Raw genomic sequence first — 15,397 nt, 5'->3', positions numbered from 1 at the left:
CACTGCCTATTCGGTATGTGTTCTCCAACAGCAGCAACCCCTTATATTTATATATTGAGAATAATCCGAGAAAAGACATGTCCCTTCATGGGACATGTGTATTCATTAAATATATAATATATTAATAAGTCTTAATTATTGGTTTATATATAGGTTGCATGGGTACTCGTACCCACACCCCTGGGACATGTTTTGACATACCCAAGTATCAGGTACATGTACCCAAAGTACCGGGTACTCAGTGGAGAAAACCATAGCTAAGGAACTTGATATATAAATAGGTTGCATGGGTACTCGTACCCACACCCCTAGGACATGTTTTGACGTACCCAAGTATCCCATACACGTACCCAAAGTACCAGGTACTCAGTGGAGATAATCATAGCTAAGGAACTTGATTATGATTTCTGATTTTTCTTTGTGTATCAACTTGTTTATCAAGCTTGATTCAATATGTAATCAGTTTGGAACTTTGAGACAATACTGACTAATAGTACCATTATCACTGTTCAAGTCAGAAGTTTATCATTTGCAATATGTCATTGTTATATGATTTATGATCTTCTTGTTGTTAAGATTATAGCTTCATTCGGATTAAAGCTTTCAGACTATTACTATGAAAACTATTTATTTATCTTTATCTATATATATATATATATGGATTAAATTAAATATATTAAATATTGATAAAATGCTAATGGAATTGAATCTTTATTGAAAGCGTCGATATTTAACTTAGACTGATTAAGGTCTAAGCGATAGTTGTCAATCGGTAATTATGTTAATGACCAAAGTCAAGCCCACAGAGGGCTATGACTCTCCGTGGCATATGCCACAAGAGAGTCATGTCTCTCCGTGGACATTAATTCTCCATATTATATAAATGCTTGATGATATCAGTGACTGCTGAGATAATCAATATCAATATCAAGGGCATAGCAATTAACAAGCAGTCACCCAATACAAGTTATCAGCATTGCATAACATTCTGATTTAACTACTGAATAAATTCAGTCACTTCTAATATATATTAAATACATCAAACATATTATTGAACATTACAATATAACTGTAATATACATAAATATAACAGTTATCTAAATCTGATATATAAGAGAGTTGATTTTCTCTATAAAGATCCAAATTTCCTTTAACATGGTATCAGAGCTAAACTAGAGGAAAATCATTGGAAATAAATTGAAATAAGATTTTCTCTTATCATATTCAGAGTCAATTAAGACTAAGATGGTGAATGGGATCAAAGTAGAAGATAGATTGGTGTTTACCGTATTGGGGTAAAAGAATCAATGCATACAGATAATAGATAAGAACAGCAGAACTTCTTCTATTATTTGCATATGCCAAAGACGTTACATACAGATGATTTACAATGACCCAAAAGGGTGTATAAATACTTTCCGAAGAACCTTCCCGAAAGTGTTCGTCGGCTACATATGACATGTCGGTTACATAATAATAATCTTCCCGAAGGGACCCGTCGGCTACACAATATTTTACCGACAACATCATCCCCCCCAAAAGAAAAAGTCATCTCCGAACGACAATTACAAAATATCCGAAACAAATTAATAAACAAAATACATTAATTGACTAACTACAATAAGATAAATCTGCTTCTGCCACATCACTTTCACATTCGTCCCATGCCTGTACCAAACTCGTCTCCAAACCACATTGCGTTTGTAGCCTCTACTAACATTATACTGTTTCCTTAATCAAGCTGTCCTTGATAGCCACCTGTGCTTCTTTCTCTGCTTCCACCTCCTGGTAACCTGAGCCAAGTGTCATTGTACTGCCTTCAACTGGTGATCAGCTCCTCCCGAGCTCTCTATGCATCCGCCAAGGCAGCCTCATGTCCAACACCTACTCCCATGCCTCTAGTACATAAACACTCCATGCTTGCAGCAGCTCCAGGTCTCATCAACTAGTCAGACTTCCCACGACTGATAACCACATCGACTGGGGGTCTAGGGGGCATCACCCCTCACGGGGTCGAGGGGCAGCACCCCCTGCCACCAAGACCAAATTAGCACTCCAAAACCCACACAAAACTGCATGGAACACACCATTTTTGTGATCTTCTTTTGATCCCACACTCTTTCTGGCAACCGCTAATGTTTTCCCTTCCCTTTGGCATCGTCCGTTATGTATTCGGAACATTTTTTATTTGTCAACGCTTTTTTTTTTTTTTTTTTTTTTTTACTCCTTCACTTCTGACCGCTTTCTTCTGCCTACGGAGACTTCTGCAAAACCTCCAGCCAAAATCGGCCTCTCTTTGAATGAAAGCTAACACTCCCTCCCTTGCACAAGCGAATAGATTTCATACTCCAATTTTGTTCAGCTATTTCATCTGGCAAGCCATACGGCCTCTCCCTGAATACTTTGCGAATGGCTATTTTTTTGTACGGATTTCTATCTTGCCTCCTTCCTATGTCTGCCCTTGGAGATAAATTGTAATTGCCCATACAGATATTATGCTACCAGAAGAAGTCGTACATTCCTTAAGTAAGACGCCGTACGGATGCAACAATGATGATAATTTAAATATCTTAACCTTGCTTGAAATTCCGTACGATGGTACACTTAACCTATAAATGCATACAGCAATAGACAGAAAACATAACCTTCGAATTCGTACGGTAGAAAACCAAACAAGGAAGTAGATCTCAAAAAACCATATGGCCCCCCAAACATATAAGTCAGTTACCAAAATCCATACACTTCAGAGAACTTAATTTTTAATCCGTACAGTGGTGATCAAGTAGCTTATTCTTCAAATCCGTACGGCAAATTGGAACTCAAACTTCTAAATCCGTACGGGTTTGAGGCTAGTAAGACCGTACGGCTTCATGGGTCCACCATACAATGTCTTTCAGGACACCTTAACTGACCGTACGGCAACTTTCCTTTTTTTTTAATTTTTAATTTATTTTTCAAATTTTATTTTTTTCACATACAACAAATTCAATTTACCTTCGGGACTTCGCCGTTCTACGAACACGAGGGAGTCGTTCGGACTTCCTTCTATGCCGACGAAGGAGTCTTCCTAGCAGGGTACATTTTCAGCTTCGACCCGTTCACTACCTGAGGTACTTCTTGTCCATCCAAAGTCCACAATTTTATCGCTTTGTTGTCACCTACTTCCCGAATTTGGTATGCCCCGACCCATCTGATTTTAAACTTGTCAGGTTTGATCTCGTTCCATCCATCATACTTTAACACCCACTGTTCTGGTTGAAACTTGTTCAGTTTGAGGTGCGTATCATGCCATGCTTTGCACCTTGTCTGCATTACCTCCATGGCCTTTTGTGCCTGCAATCGTCGAAGTTTATTTAAGTTGCACGATCTCTCCCTCATGTTTTCCATATTGCCCAGTTTGTTCTCGACCCTCGGTACCATGAATCCCATCGGCTAGCACTCCTTTCCGTCAACTAAATTCTTGATTTTAGAACCTTCACTCCGTACTACTATAGCTTTTATTAAACCCTTCCTCTTTGTTTCCTGTGCAGACCGTATGATGTGTTTTCCTTGCTACCGGCACCTTTCTACTATATCCCAGGTTCGACATAACATTTTCTTTCTACACGATCATACAGTGAAATCTTTCCTTTTTCTAGGTTTGTACTATATGTTCTTCCCTTCAGCTTCAATCCCAACTGCCTTTCCTTCTTCCGCTTCTCTGTATTCCTTCGGACATTCATTTCTCTCTTCTTTCTCACCTTTGTCGACCTTTAACATATTACAACTTGAAAAGAGTTCATAGTCTTCTATCTACCAATGGAAAAGGCCATTCACCGAGTCTAGGTCGTCGTCACTCGACCCTCCTTCCAGTCTCAATACTCCTTCATCAACTTCCATTCTCTTCTTCCCCTCATCATCTTCTTCACCTTCGCCTTCGAAATTCGACGACGCTGCCTCCTCACCTACCATTTGTGTGTGCAGGTCAATTATGAATTTTCTGCCTCCGCGCTCCATTGATAAGGTATTCTTCTTCCAGTCATACTTAACCTTTGCTTGTATGAGCCATCCTCAGCCCAAAATGGCGTCATATCCTCTCCTCTTCAGTAGGATGACGACGAAGTCGAGCAGGAACGACTATGTTCCGATAGTCACCAGTTGTGCCATCAGGACTCCCAATGGTTTGATCCTGTGCTAGTCCGTCGTTAATAATTGGAATGTAGGTGGCCACAACATCGGCTATCCCAACCTCTTTCAGGTATCCTCCGATAACACATTCACACCGAACCCTCCGTCCACAATTGTGTCTGTCGAAATAGTTCCCAGAATTCCCATCTCGACGACTACCGTAGGCCCTCTGGATGAGAAGGCTAGCACCATTGGATCTTCTGCACTTGCGCCACTTTCCTTCTCCCTTTTGTCCGCTGTACTTGCTCCACTTTCCTGCTCCCTTCTGTGTTCTTCTGGTAGTTTGGCAGTTGGAGCAATGTTTGTGAGTGCTAATCGAAGTTGAGGCATCGTGAGCAACAGATCATTTATTTTGACTAGTACTTCAATTTGTAATATTTATTGTACGATGTTCTATTCCGCACAGTTCCTTGCTGAGGTACCGGTAGTGTCCTTCAGGTGTGCTTGGGAAACTCTTGCACAAACTCAACCAAGACATAGAGCCCCTTAACCCAGACAAAATCGCCTACCAAGACTCAGAAATAGCCTAATGGATTAACCAGCTAATTAAGTGCAAAGAGGGGACATTATAGTAAACCGCCCTTTCCTATTTGAAGTCAAAAACAATGACAGGAATCGTCCATTAATTAACTAATGGATGATAATTTTTTGTTCATTCCAAAAATATACATAACATTACTTCTATTTCTAGCATGCACCAAAAATAGTTTCTGTTCTTTTTCGTTGTCACAATTTTCAGAGACAAAAACATATCTTGGGATTTATCTTTTCTAACCATCATATGAAAGAGATATGAACATAAAATGATGGGTTGTAATAATTTATATTGTCAGTCTAACTAGTAGCTGCATACTTTAGTTTCATTATTAGTGTATAGTAAAATTTGTTAAAATGCTTGCATTGATGCAATCAAGCTATTCCTAGAGTAGAACTTAACTTAATTTTCTTCATTTATTTCAATGCAACACTCAGAAAATAGTATTAAAATAAATGTTATCTGTGCTTATATTTCTAATGCTCATAATTACATATACATTTTTAAATTTCCATTCACCAAATATTCACGCTTGTTATTCCAAAACTAATTGTTCATTCAACAGAATTTAGTACACCTACTTTGCTTCTAAATAAATATTGAATAGTGTTCCACCATGTGTTAATGTGCTTTTAAGCAACAAAACTTAACAATTACTAAGGTTATGTATTGCAATAGGTGTTAGGTCGATCTCTTGTAGCTTTCTATTGTGTTTAAATCATAGTGTTTAGTGCATGTGTTTAACTTATCCAATCTTTCATGTGCACCTACATTATTTAACAGTGACCTCTACTTTTAACTACAAAACACAATTATGTAGTCGTAGGATTTATTTTTAGTGAAACAGCACAAAAATCAATTGCCTCGAGTTGAAAATGTCGAACTTTAATCTTTTTCACTAAGTGAATCCAAAAGGAAAACCTACTTTTATTTCTTGTCCAATACATATCAAAATAGACTCATACACTTTCTTTAGTGCAGTTGATCTGCACTTTTATTAGATGTCTCAACTAAAATTTATAATTTTAAATAGAAGAGGGAAAGAATATTTTTACTCTAAAATGAAAAGAACTGAATAATCTTGGAATCTGCTTACATTATTAGGGTGCCATGCAACACTCGTCACAGATGAATTGTGTTTTTTCCTGATAAGCTTGCTGACCCACCTGTGTAGAAGAATCTACTATCAGCCAAAATAAGTCTTCATCCATCTATGGTATCAGAAAATAATATCCTTGAAATACATTAAAGAAAAACAAAAGAGAATTGGAATTGTGACTAATTCTTTTTAGCATAAGGCAAAGTTTTTCGCAGATCCACTCAAGTTACAGTTTGATAAGAGACTGTTTCTCTGTATTCTTGCAGATTCCTAATCTGGATCCGCAATCTTAGTGGTTTGTCAACTTGTTTCATAACATTCTTTCCTTTCTATAATACATTATTTGAGCAATAATCCTGAAATCATAAATTATAAGCCATAAGAGAATTATGTTTCCAACCATCAATTAAAAAAGGTAGTGGTAAAAATTTCTGTTTAGGGCACAGCTAACCCAGAGCCAATTTCCAATTGAAACCCCACAAGGTAATTTCTCTCAGTTATTCATTTCCATGATACCCTAAGATGTGGCAATTCAGTTCAAAGTATGGGAAAGGGGTGCCATCAAAATTTGTTTACATGAGTAAAAATTAATTATATTCACTCCCTTTCCCCTGTCTAAATATGTTTAAGGAGAGGTCGATAAGAATGGAATATCCCCTTCACATCCCTGATTTTTCAAAAAGAAAAGGGGGGAGAAATCCTGACATCTCTCTCTAATATGAGGAATATTTCCCAAATTCTCCCTCTTCAACAACCTATCATCCATGATGCCCCTGTGACATCCCAGAGATGTCAAGAAGTCCCCTGTCCCTGTCAAAATCAGACCAAAAAAGCACTTAAACAAAAACCCAACCATTTGATGTTTTCATCATTTGTTATTTCCATTGTTGCAATTTATTTTCACAAGCAAGAAGAGAAAATGGCATGCCCCCAAAACCCTTGTCTGGATTTAACTTAAAAAAACATGAAGTTCATTTTGTGCTATACCAGATGGAAAGCAACATATGTTTTATAATTTTCCCTAAATTTTTGCCGAGATTAAGTCCAATTTAATTGAACTACATTTATATGTCTGATTGATTTACCAGTAATGCTATCATTAACGTTTATGAATTGACTTTTAAATATCAGTTATCAGATGTATTCCCAAACTGTAATTTAATTTTGTACATTTTGTGCAAATTAATTTTCACAAGTATGGGAGATGGGGTTAGGTAGCACTACAATATTTTAGAACAAACATTGGCGACAGCAAAATAAAATATAATCACATATAATTCAAATATAGAACAAATAATCATACAACACATATGCACATATAAAAACTTATTAAAATAGTTAGCATTTGAAAGTATTGAATAGATCTGAATGAAAGCATAGATTAATGATGTTGATATTTGATAGTCATCATCACAATGTAAAAAATTATTTTAAACCTTAACCAACCCACAAAGGCAAACAAAAACAGAGGAGGAAAACAAGGTATGGAGGTCCTCAAAAGAAAAATATTAGAGTCTTCATGTTTCCTTACAATGATATGGCCTTTCTTTACATAAACCTCTTCCCAATGACATAATGGAAGGGAGAGCCACTACAACCAATAGGAGCCTACTCATTACTTAATTTAATTAATTACGCAAGCCATCCACGTGAGCCAATATAACTAATTTAGGGGATGGGTCTTTGTCCCTAATTCAGATCATTTCATCCCTATGACATAACTCTGAATGTAAATCATCTTTTCTGTTATAATTTTCCTTCAAACTGTGATGCTCTTGTATATCAATTTTGAAAGTTCTTTCCAAACTGACTAAATAAGGGGATTTCGACCTTAACATGCTAAGTGATTAAGGAGTTTCTTCTTAAAACTATACATTGGAGGGTTACCATCCTCTTTGGCTGTGGTTCACTGGAAAACAGTAATAATATTTATTCCAAAATTGATTGATCAAATAATATCATCTTCTCAAGCAAATGATCTCCTTTGTATATCTTATTATTGGAGGAGTAAAAACTTTTCATATTTAAAGGTGTCACAACCCTTCCCATTCAAATGCTGCCGCTTTATAACTTTATGTCATGCCTCCTCCTCTCTAATCCAGACCTATCCTTATTTCCACCTCATAGCTCATCCTTGTCCATGTAAGCTATTAGAGGTATTTCACAAGGGGGCCTTTTTGCTGCATGTCATTTGGTGCCACTCTCAAAGCGGGCAGATATTTTAATTCAAGTCTTGGTAGAATCTAACTCATACTTATATCAGCCATTTGGAGAACTTTATCATCATCAATCAGCATTCATCTTGTTTGTTAATTGTAATTTCAAGTTTGGTATTCCATTTGGAGTTGCCGTTTCGGAGGTGAAATATCCTCCCTAGTCTGCTATCAATCCCAATGTGGTGATGTCTCTTGTTAGAGACTAAATTGGATCAATAAGATAAGATAAATTTATTAATGTTCTACAAAAAACCAACAACAGCCCATGGGACTGTCGAAACATACATAGGGGATAGCCCACAGCAGGACACCAAACGGTGCCTCAGGAAAGAAAATACAACAAGAGCAGGAAGAAACCACCAAACCAACCACCAATCTTGTTCCTCCAAGCAGCCAAGAACAAGTCCAGAACAGAAGGAAAGACCATATGGCAAGAAGGAGCCCCAAGATGCTACTATGGGCCCCTGAAGAATCAGTAGAAGAAGAAAACCGTCGTTGAGTGGAGGATTTGGTAAGTCTCATGTCCTTAAGAGGCTCAAAAGGGGGGTCAAGTTGCTGCTTGGTACCCGCCATGGGAGAGGTCACCATAAAGAATAGGGTCAAGAGCTGATCTAACTATGGTCTCATAGGAAACAACTATTGAAAAGTATGGTCTCAGAGCCTCTGGGTCTCCTGAAGATAAAGTGCCAGACACCACTAATCTGTATACCTGAAAAATGAGGAGAGAGACGATGTCTCTCTAGCAACCAATAAAATCTCCCTCTAATCTCATAGTAGATAGGGTAGTGGAAGATGAAATAAACCTCTGTCTCTAGTTCTACCACCCCCATGTTGCAAAGATGGAAGATCGTGTCCTCCCTAGCCAACTTATGGTTAGCCTAGATACGAAGCATATGAGATCCCACTTTGAAGGAACAAAGAGCATTACATAGCACATGCGACCAACTGTGAGACAAGTACGAGGGGCGAACAATGATCCCATCATGTATATCAATAAAATGCCATCCTCAAGTAAAGTCAAGTAGTGAGAATATATTGTTTGTAAATGTTCAACCTAGTGTGTAAATTCAACTCTTGTTGGAGTGGCAAAAGATAAAGGGAGGACCCAAAAGTTTTATTGCAAAGGAGGAAGATAGTCAATACTGATCTCGACAGAACCCATGAGAGGTGACACCTAAGAAAACCAATACTGAGCCCCCCGAGTGGGACACGAGCATGCAATAGCCTTCGAGAAGCAATAGACCAAGTAGGAGTATTTGTAACGCTCCTCAAAGGAATCTAGGAAGCACCATAGATGATGTAAGAACCATTGCAAGTCAAAGATAGTGGCAAGTGTAAAAGGATGCACCCTAAACTCAGCAAGGACAATACTATGCAAAGTAGACTATCTACACTTGATATGTTAGAGAAACAAAGTCTACAAGAAAGCCTAATCCGACTCCAATAAAGATGGCCCCCAAACAACTGACCAATACAGCACTGTTGATCTAATCAAAGTGTCCAGAAGAGTCATCTTGGATGTAGTGTCCTAGACGTGATGCCTAATACACTACCTCTCAACAAGGGCCAAAGAACCATGCCCTTTGTTGATACGATTTTGAAGTGTGAGTTTCATGTTGAAGGGAAGCCCAAAGAACATGAACTCCAGATAAGTGTATAAAGAACATATCTCCACCTCTACGCCCTAGAAAATGAAATGAAGGTGAGAGGTCTTGAGACAATTGAAAATCATCACCTTGGTCTTCCTAGGTTTAGCGTCAATTGTCATAAGACACTGAAAGAAACGAGATTGTCAAGTAGTCTCTGCAAACCATTCGGAGGAGAGGCCAGTAGGACCACATCATTTGCAAAGAGCAGATAGAAATTAGGGCCCAATGTAAGGAGCGACCATCTCTTGGGAGGGAGTGCGCTTGAAGAAACGCCTCAAGCTTGTCAACATAAAGAGCAAACAAAGTCTAAAAGTCTAAAACCCCCTAAGAGGTCCAGATACAACAAGTCATGGTCTCATAGAACCTCATGATGGCAATCAAGGGAGTCTCTGAGATACTAATATCGTGCAATCTTTGGAAGAGGGTTGTCTTGGGAACAAAATCAATCACCTTGGGGAAATCCACAATGCAATAGTACACATTCAAGGAGTGATGTCATGCCTCCTCAATAATAGCCCTGAGAATCAAGAGATGGTCCGTGGTCTGAAAATCTAGCTGGAAACAGCCTGCCCTCTAGCCTGAATGTGTCTCCAATCCAATTCTCGGGGAGAGAATAACATGCAAAACCATTGCTTACAGTTCAGAAAAAGTGTGCCAAACCATGATGGTCTTGTAGTTCTTGGGATCAAAAAGAGGCAAAAGGAGGGTGCACTAGTAGGCTAGAAGGCTTTGGGGGACTGAAGGAGCGAGGTCCAAAGAGACCGGCTTCAATGAGCGATGAAATCTGCATAGCTCATCAGCATTTCATAGCATCTGGGGCTACAATCTGAGTTTCCAGTAATCATTGTATTTTATGTGTGGCGGCTTATCTACCTTCCTGCGATATATCCAAATTATTATCAGATCTGCATTTGAGTGTGGGCTGTGAAGTATGCATCCGTTGGCAATCAGATATCTATGTGGACTTGCTGTGATCATTGGCAAAGGATATATCTCTGTTGCAGCAATCTCATTATTATTGCAATCACCATAGTCGTATATTGCTGTAGCAGCAGTCTCATACAGCTTTCACCATGGCAGAATTCATCTTGCTGTGGCTTTGTAATCTGCAACACATATTGTGAGGTGTCAATGCAATCATAGCAGTGAAATTATTGCTGATCCATCTTGGGCTGCCACGTGATCAAGAATCAACATATGCATTTCGTTGGCATACATTTGAGTTGTACATCCTATCAGTGCTGCTAGAAAACAGTGATATTCATTTGGAGACTCCTTCAGTCCAAATTGCATGGAGTAATTTATCCTGCGACTCATAATGTGGAATCATCGCTAGAAGAATAAGGTGCAAAATATCTTGAACTCCTGGCATTGTACTCAAATTCATATTGCATTAGCAATCAGATTTGGATACTGGAACTGCTTGCCTATTAGTTGCTTTTATAAGTTCTGGGATATTTCATTTTAATTTAATTCTCATGCTAGTGCTCCCTATTTTATTATCATGCGGGTCCTATCTTAATTGACTACATTATGTTTTAAACTGAGTCCTAGCTTTTCTAGAAAGCTTGCCAAAATTGATTAGGGGTTAGTCATCTGCTTCTTGGAGCCGAAAACATTATGAAATAGTGGGACCTAAATTGAGTTGGTGATATGTTTATAAAAGAGATCTATTGAAAGACTTTTTGCATCTTTTTAAAAACCCTGGTTCAATGCGATTGTCTAAGTTTGATGGAAGTGTTAATGAATTGAAAAGACGGTTTCAATATAAAATGGCTATTAGTTAAAACATAACTATAAAAAACCATTATTTGTTTACATTGAAAGTTAAACTTGACCAAAGGTCGACATCCTTGTATGAAGATATTTCTTGTTTGGATGAATTCTAAAAATCTTTCTTAGATACTTAGGCACCAAATGAAATAATAGGAGGAGAAAGAGGACGAGGTAGAAGAGAAGTAGGAAAATGGAATGATGAAGAAAAGAATTAAATATCATGCATTTTAGCTCCAAGAAGAAAACTTCATTTCTTCAATTTCTTGAATTATTCAAAAGGCAAACTACTTTTAATGGAACCTAGTAGCAAGCATGACATCATCAACATGGAACTAGCTGCAAAAGTATAGGTATAAGCAAAGCAACTAATGATCGTTGAGTAGAGGGCAAGCATATCCAACTTTTTGAATATTTTAAGCTCTCAACATTCAAACCCTTATGCTTTGGATATTAAGGATTGGATACAGTTCTTGGCTATCCTTAGTTAAAAAAAATTGAGAAGATAAATATTAATGTGCAAAGGAAGTTCATGAATCTTTGGTCTTGAAAGGAAGAAATTAATTGCAGAATATTACACGCAATAACACTAAAGGAAAGTCAGGGTGAAAAAGTTTAAGAATCTACTAAAGATCGCACCCAAGAATTAGAAGGAAAACATCATGAACAAAGTGTAGAGAAAAAAGAGGAAAGGACTTTCTCATGAGCCAAGAAAACAAGTGGCAACAAATGGTGAAGAATTAAAGGTTCCAAAGATGGTAGAGAGTGCAATGTATAGGCACCCAAATTACTGTGAGAGGCAATCACCATGGAGGCATGAAACTGTATGGAATCAGCAGGCAAATCACAATGGATATACCTGGAATCAAAGGAGCACTTACAACAGTCAATATCATCCAAGAAGTAATGACTATTCATGGTAGGAAAAGATGTGCAATGATGAGGAATGGAATCAAATGGTTGAAACAAAATGTTGATAGAGGATGGGATGCAGGTACTATCAAACATATTTGTAATGTCGCAGTCTTACTACTTGGCAGCTTCAACATGTCAAGGAGGGAGGGTATGTTATGTAGCTAGGAGCCTAGGACTATTATAATAATGTATATAGGCAGATATAGATGCCAACATATGGTACAAATCCCTTTAGTTGTATTGGTTTGAGTAGGTTTTTCTAATCAATTATATTGAACAATGCCTAGACCTGCATTCGGTTTAATGGTTTGCGCCTCCATTATGTTATTAAGAGAGAGTCTATATAAAAAAGTGAAATGCATGGTAAGGACATGTGAAGGGTATGGTATTGTATTTAGGATTTCTAGCAGATGTAGCAGAGTAATCTTCATTATGGAGTGCTGTATGGTGTTCCTTACCTCAAGAGATTATTCAATTTCTGGATATATTGGATATTAAGACATTTTGACCCACAAAAACCTCATGTTGTACAGGATCTGAAGTCTACATTGTTCTACTACCATTATTATATGTGCGGTTATCAGCATTAACTATAATATTCATCGAAATTCCAATATCAAATTGTCACATGCATGTTACAGTAAAGGGCAGAGAGAAATCAACTACCAGTTATTATCTTGCTCATAATAGCAAATACAAACACTTTTTGCTCCACTTCCAACAGCAAACTTGTTTTCTGAGACAAGAAGTAAAAAGATGGTCAACCACATGAAAGTTTAACAGTACAAGTAAAACCAACCTTTACCATTCTTACATTATAAATCTTCAGCAAGTCTACAAAGTTTACTATTCCTATACAATTATAGAAACCCAGTTTGCATTCAATATGACAGATCAGTTATTTCATATGAGCAATTATAGAAACCCAGTTTGCAGTAAACATATGCACATGTTTTTATCTTTTTCTTTTATGGAGCTCCTCAAAAAGAAAGAGAGCCTTCAAAAAATTAGAGGTCTAGTATTTGCTTTAGGGTCCAATGATGCGGATATAATTAAGTCCCAGATCAGGGATTTAATATTTAGAGTTAGACTATAGATTGACAATGATTCTATTAATAATTCACAATACTGTTCACAAAGAAATTCAAGATTTCCCTTACTTTTAAAAGATATGTGTATTATAAATGTCAGAACATTTGCATCTCATTGAAAATAGACAACAGTTAACACTTACTGAAGCAAAATAAAATGAGGATCAATTCATCAGATCATTGTATGAATTTGCAACACCCATACAAGGTCAATCCAGATAACATAAACAAAGCTCTAAGTGGTATTTACGCTTTGACATTTCCCACTCTAAGTTCTGATAACTGCTTTGGAAGAATAACTGTTAAAGGTACAATATTCTTTATATCTCTAATGGGCTATCAGTCAAAAGGAAAGACAATAGAAATAAGAAATAGAAGCCTCCAATGGAGGGGTTTTAGAAATTAAACATTGATGGTGAGTCATACTGATATCTTGGGCTTGCTAGGGCTAGGTATAATTTCATGATTCTTCAAAAGCTCTCATCAAAGGGAGATCAAATTTAGGTAGGAAAGGAAATGAACAAAGAGGCAGACTGGAAAGAAGTAATCACAGGGCTGACGCTAACTTCATTGCAAGGATGTTGAAAATTTTCATTAGAACAATTGAACGAATGTGATTAATGCTTTGAGGAAAGTGAGCTTCCTAAACTGGAAGCTTAGTTCCCTTTTGGAGGAGGCTTCAGAAATTTGTGGGCACTTTGATACTTTAACATCTCTCACTGTTCCAAGGAGTAAAACATAAGTAGCTGATCTCTTGGCTAAAGGGGTTGTGAACCTTTTTCCCTTTCTCCACTCTAGAAAGTTATAACATAGCTAATTGGGTTAAACTTAGGAAACATGGTTGGCGGCTCCTCTTATCATGATGTTTATTTTGTTTGCTTGTAAGGTATCCTGGTAGGCTTTTTTGGTGATTGATTTATATTCTCCTCATGCATGTGTAGCTGTCTATGTCGCATGGCAAATGTGTAAGTTGTGTCCTTTGTCAGTTGGCACACTAATTTTGTAGGATTTGGTCCTCCACATTTTATGGGTTTCTTCTGCCTTCCTAGGTGTATTTTGATTTGTTATGGGCAGATTTATTATGACAGGCAAGAGTGTCAGCTCCCCAAGAAACCATGCTACAGAGGACATGTCGCCAATCATAGATGGCAAAAAATATTCAATTGCAGCAACAGTGCTTTGTCCAATTCAGTCAAACATGTTATAGGTTGTGAAAGATTGGCGGAAAATGGCAAGCAGCACTCTTTTGCAATGATCTTGGGTAAATTGGAGGGTAAGCTCTCATAGATAGCGCAATCATTGGAAGTAATGTTTTGCCTAGAAAGTCTCCTGGTGCATAGAACGTGGATTTGTTGGTGACTACCTTCCCTCTAAGATGTGACACTAGATATTGAGGAGAATGTTAATGGGCAGGATTTGTTGTGTATGCAAGCAAATCCTAAGGATGTCATAATGGATGTTAGTAATCTCCAAACCATTTATCAAGATTTACAATTGGCAATGAAACATTTAATAGTCTATCGTCATAAGGGTCTTCGTTAATTCACAAGTGACAACATGCTGCCATGCCTTGTGGTTGGAGATTTAATGCACTCTACAAACTGAGTTGAGATTATAGAGGTGTTGAACTTGAAGGGCTGGGAAAGAGAGAACTACGACTAATCCAATGGTGGTTTAGGCCAATGAGTTTTGAAAAGGACCTAGGACTATTCGAGAGAAATGTTAAAATAATGTAACGTTTCTTTAATGGTCACCTTAGTTAGTTCAAGTAGTTTTAATTCCTAAGATTTGTTTACATCCATTTCTTTTAGAAACATTGTAATGTAATAGCTTATATTTTGTAAACTTTGTTTTCAATGTTCATTATTGGATACAATTATCATTACTTGGGTCTAACTCCCTCCCAAGAGGCCCAGAGTTACGTGGGTTGCATGTACTTGCATGTTCTGGCA

General features: G+C 37.5%; 1 protein-coding gene across 1 annotated transcript in view; it reads right to left on the bottom strand.

Moving 5' to 3' along the window:
- The window catches only part of LOC149529426 (actin-related protein 2/3 complex subunit 1A-like), a 190,392-nt gene that overhangs the window by 143,900 nt on the left and 31,095 nt on the right, over positions 1 to 15,397 (bottom strand). Inside the window, exons 6-7 of the mRNA XM_089811309.1 lie at positions 13,021 to 13,090; positions 5,799 to 5,868 (exon numbers count right to left, since the gene is read on the bottom strand). Coding sequence (XP_089667435.1) covers positions 5,799 to 5,868; positions 13,021 to 13,090 — 140 coding nt within the window. The remainder of the gene's footprint in view (positions 1 to 5,798; positions 5,869 to 13,020; positions 13,091 to 15,397) is intronic.

Source organism: Cupressus sempervirens, chromosome 11 (genome assembly GCF_028749045.1).
Source record: "Cupressus sempervirens isolate cs-2001-9-10 chromosome 11, ASM2874904v1, whole genome shotgun sequence".
NCBI lineage: Eukaryota > Viridiplantae > Streptophyta > Pinopsida > Cupressales > Cupressaceae > Cupressus > Cupressus sempervirens.
Note: the sequence above shows the minus strand (reverse complement) of the source record. Positions and strands in the feature narration are given on the sequence as shown.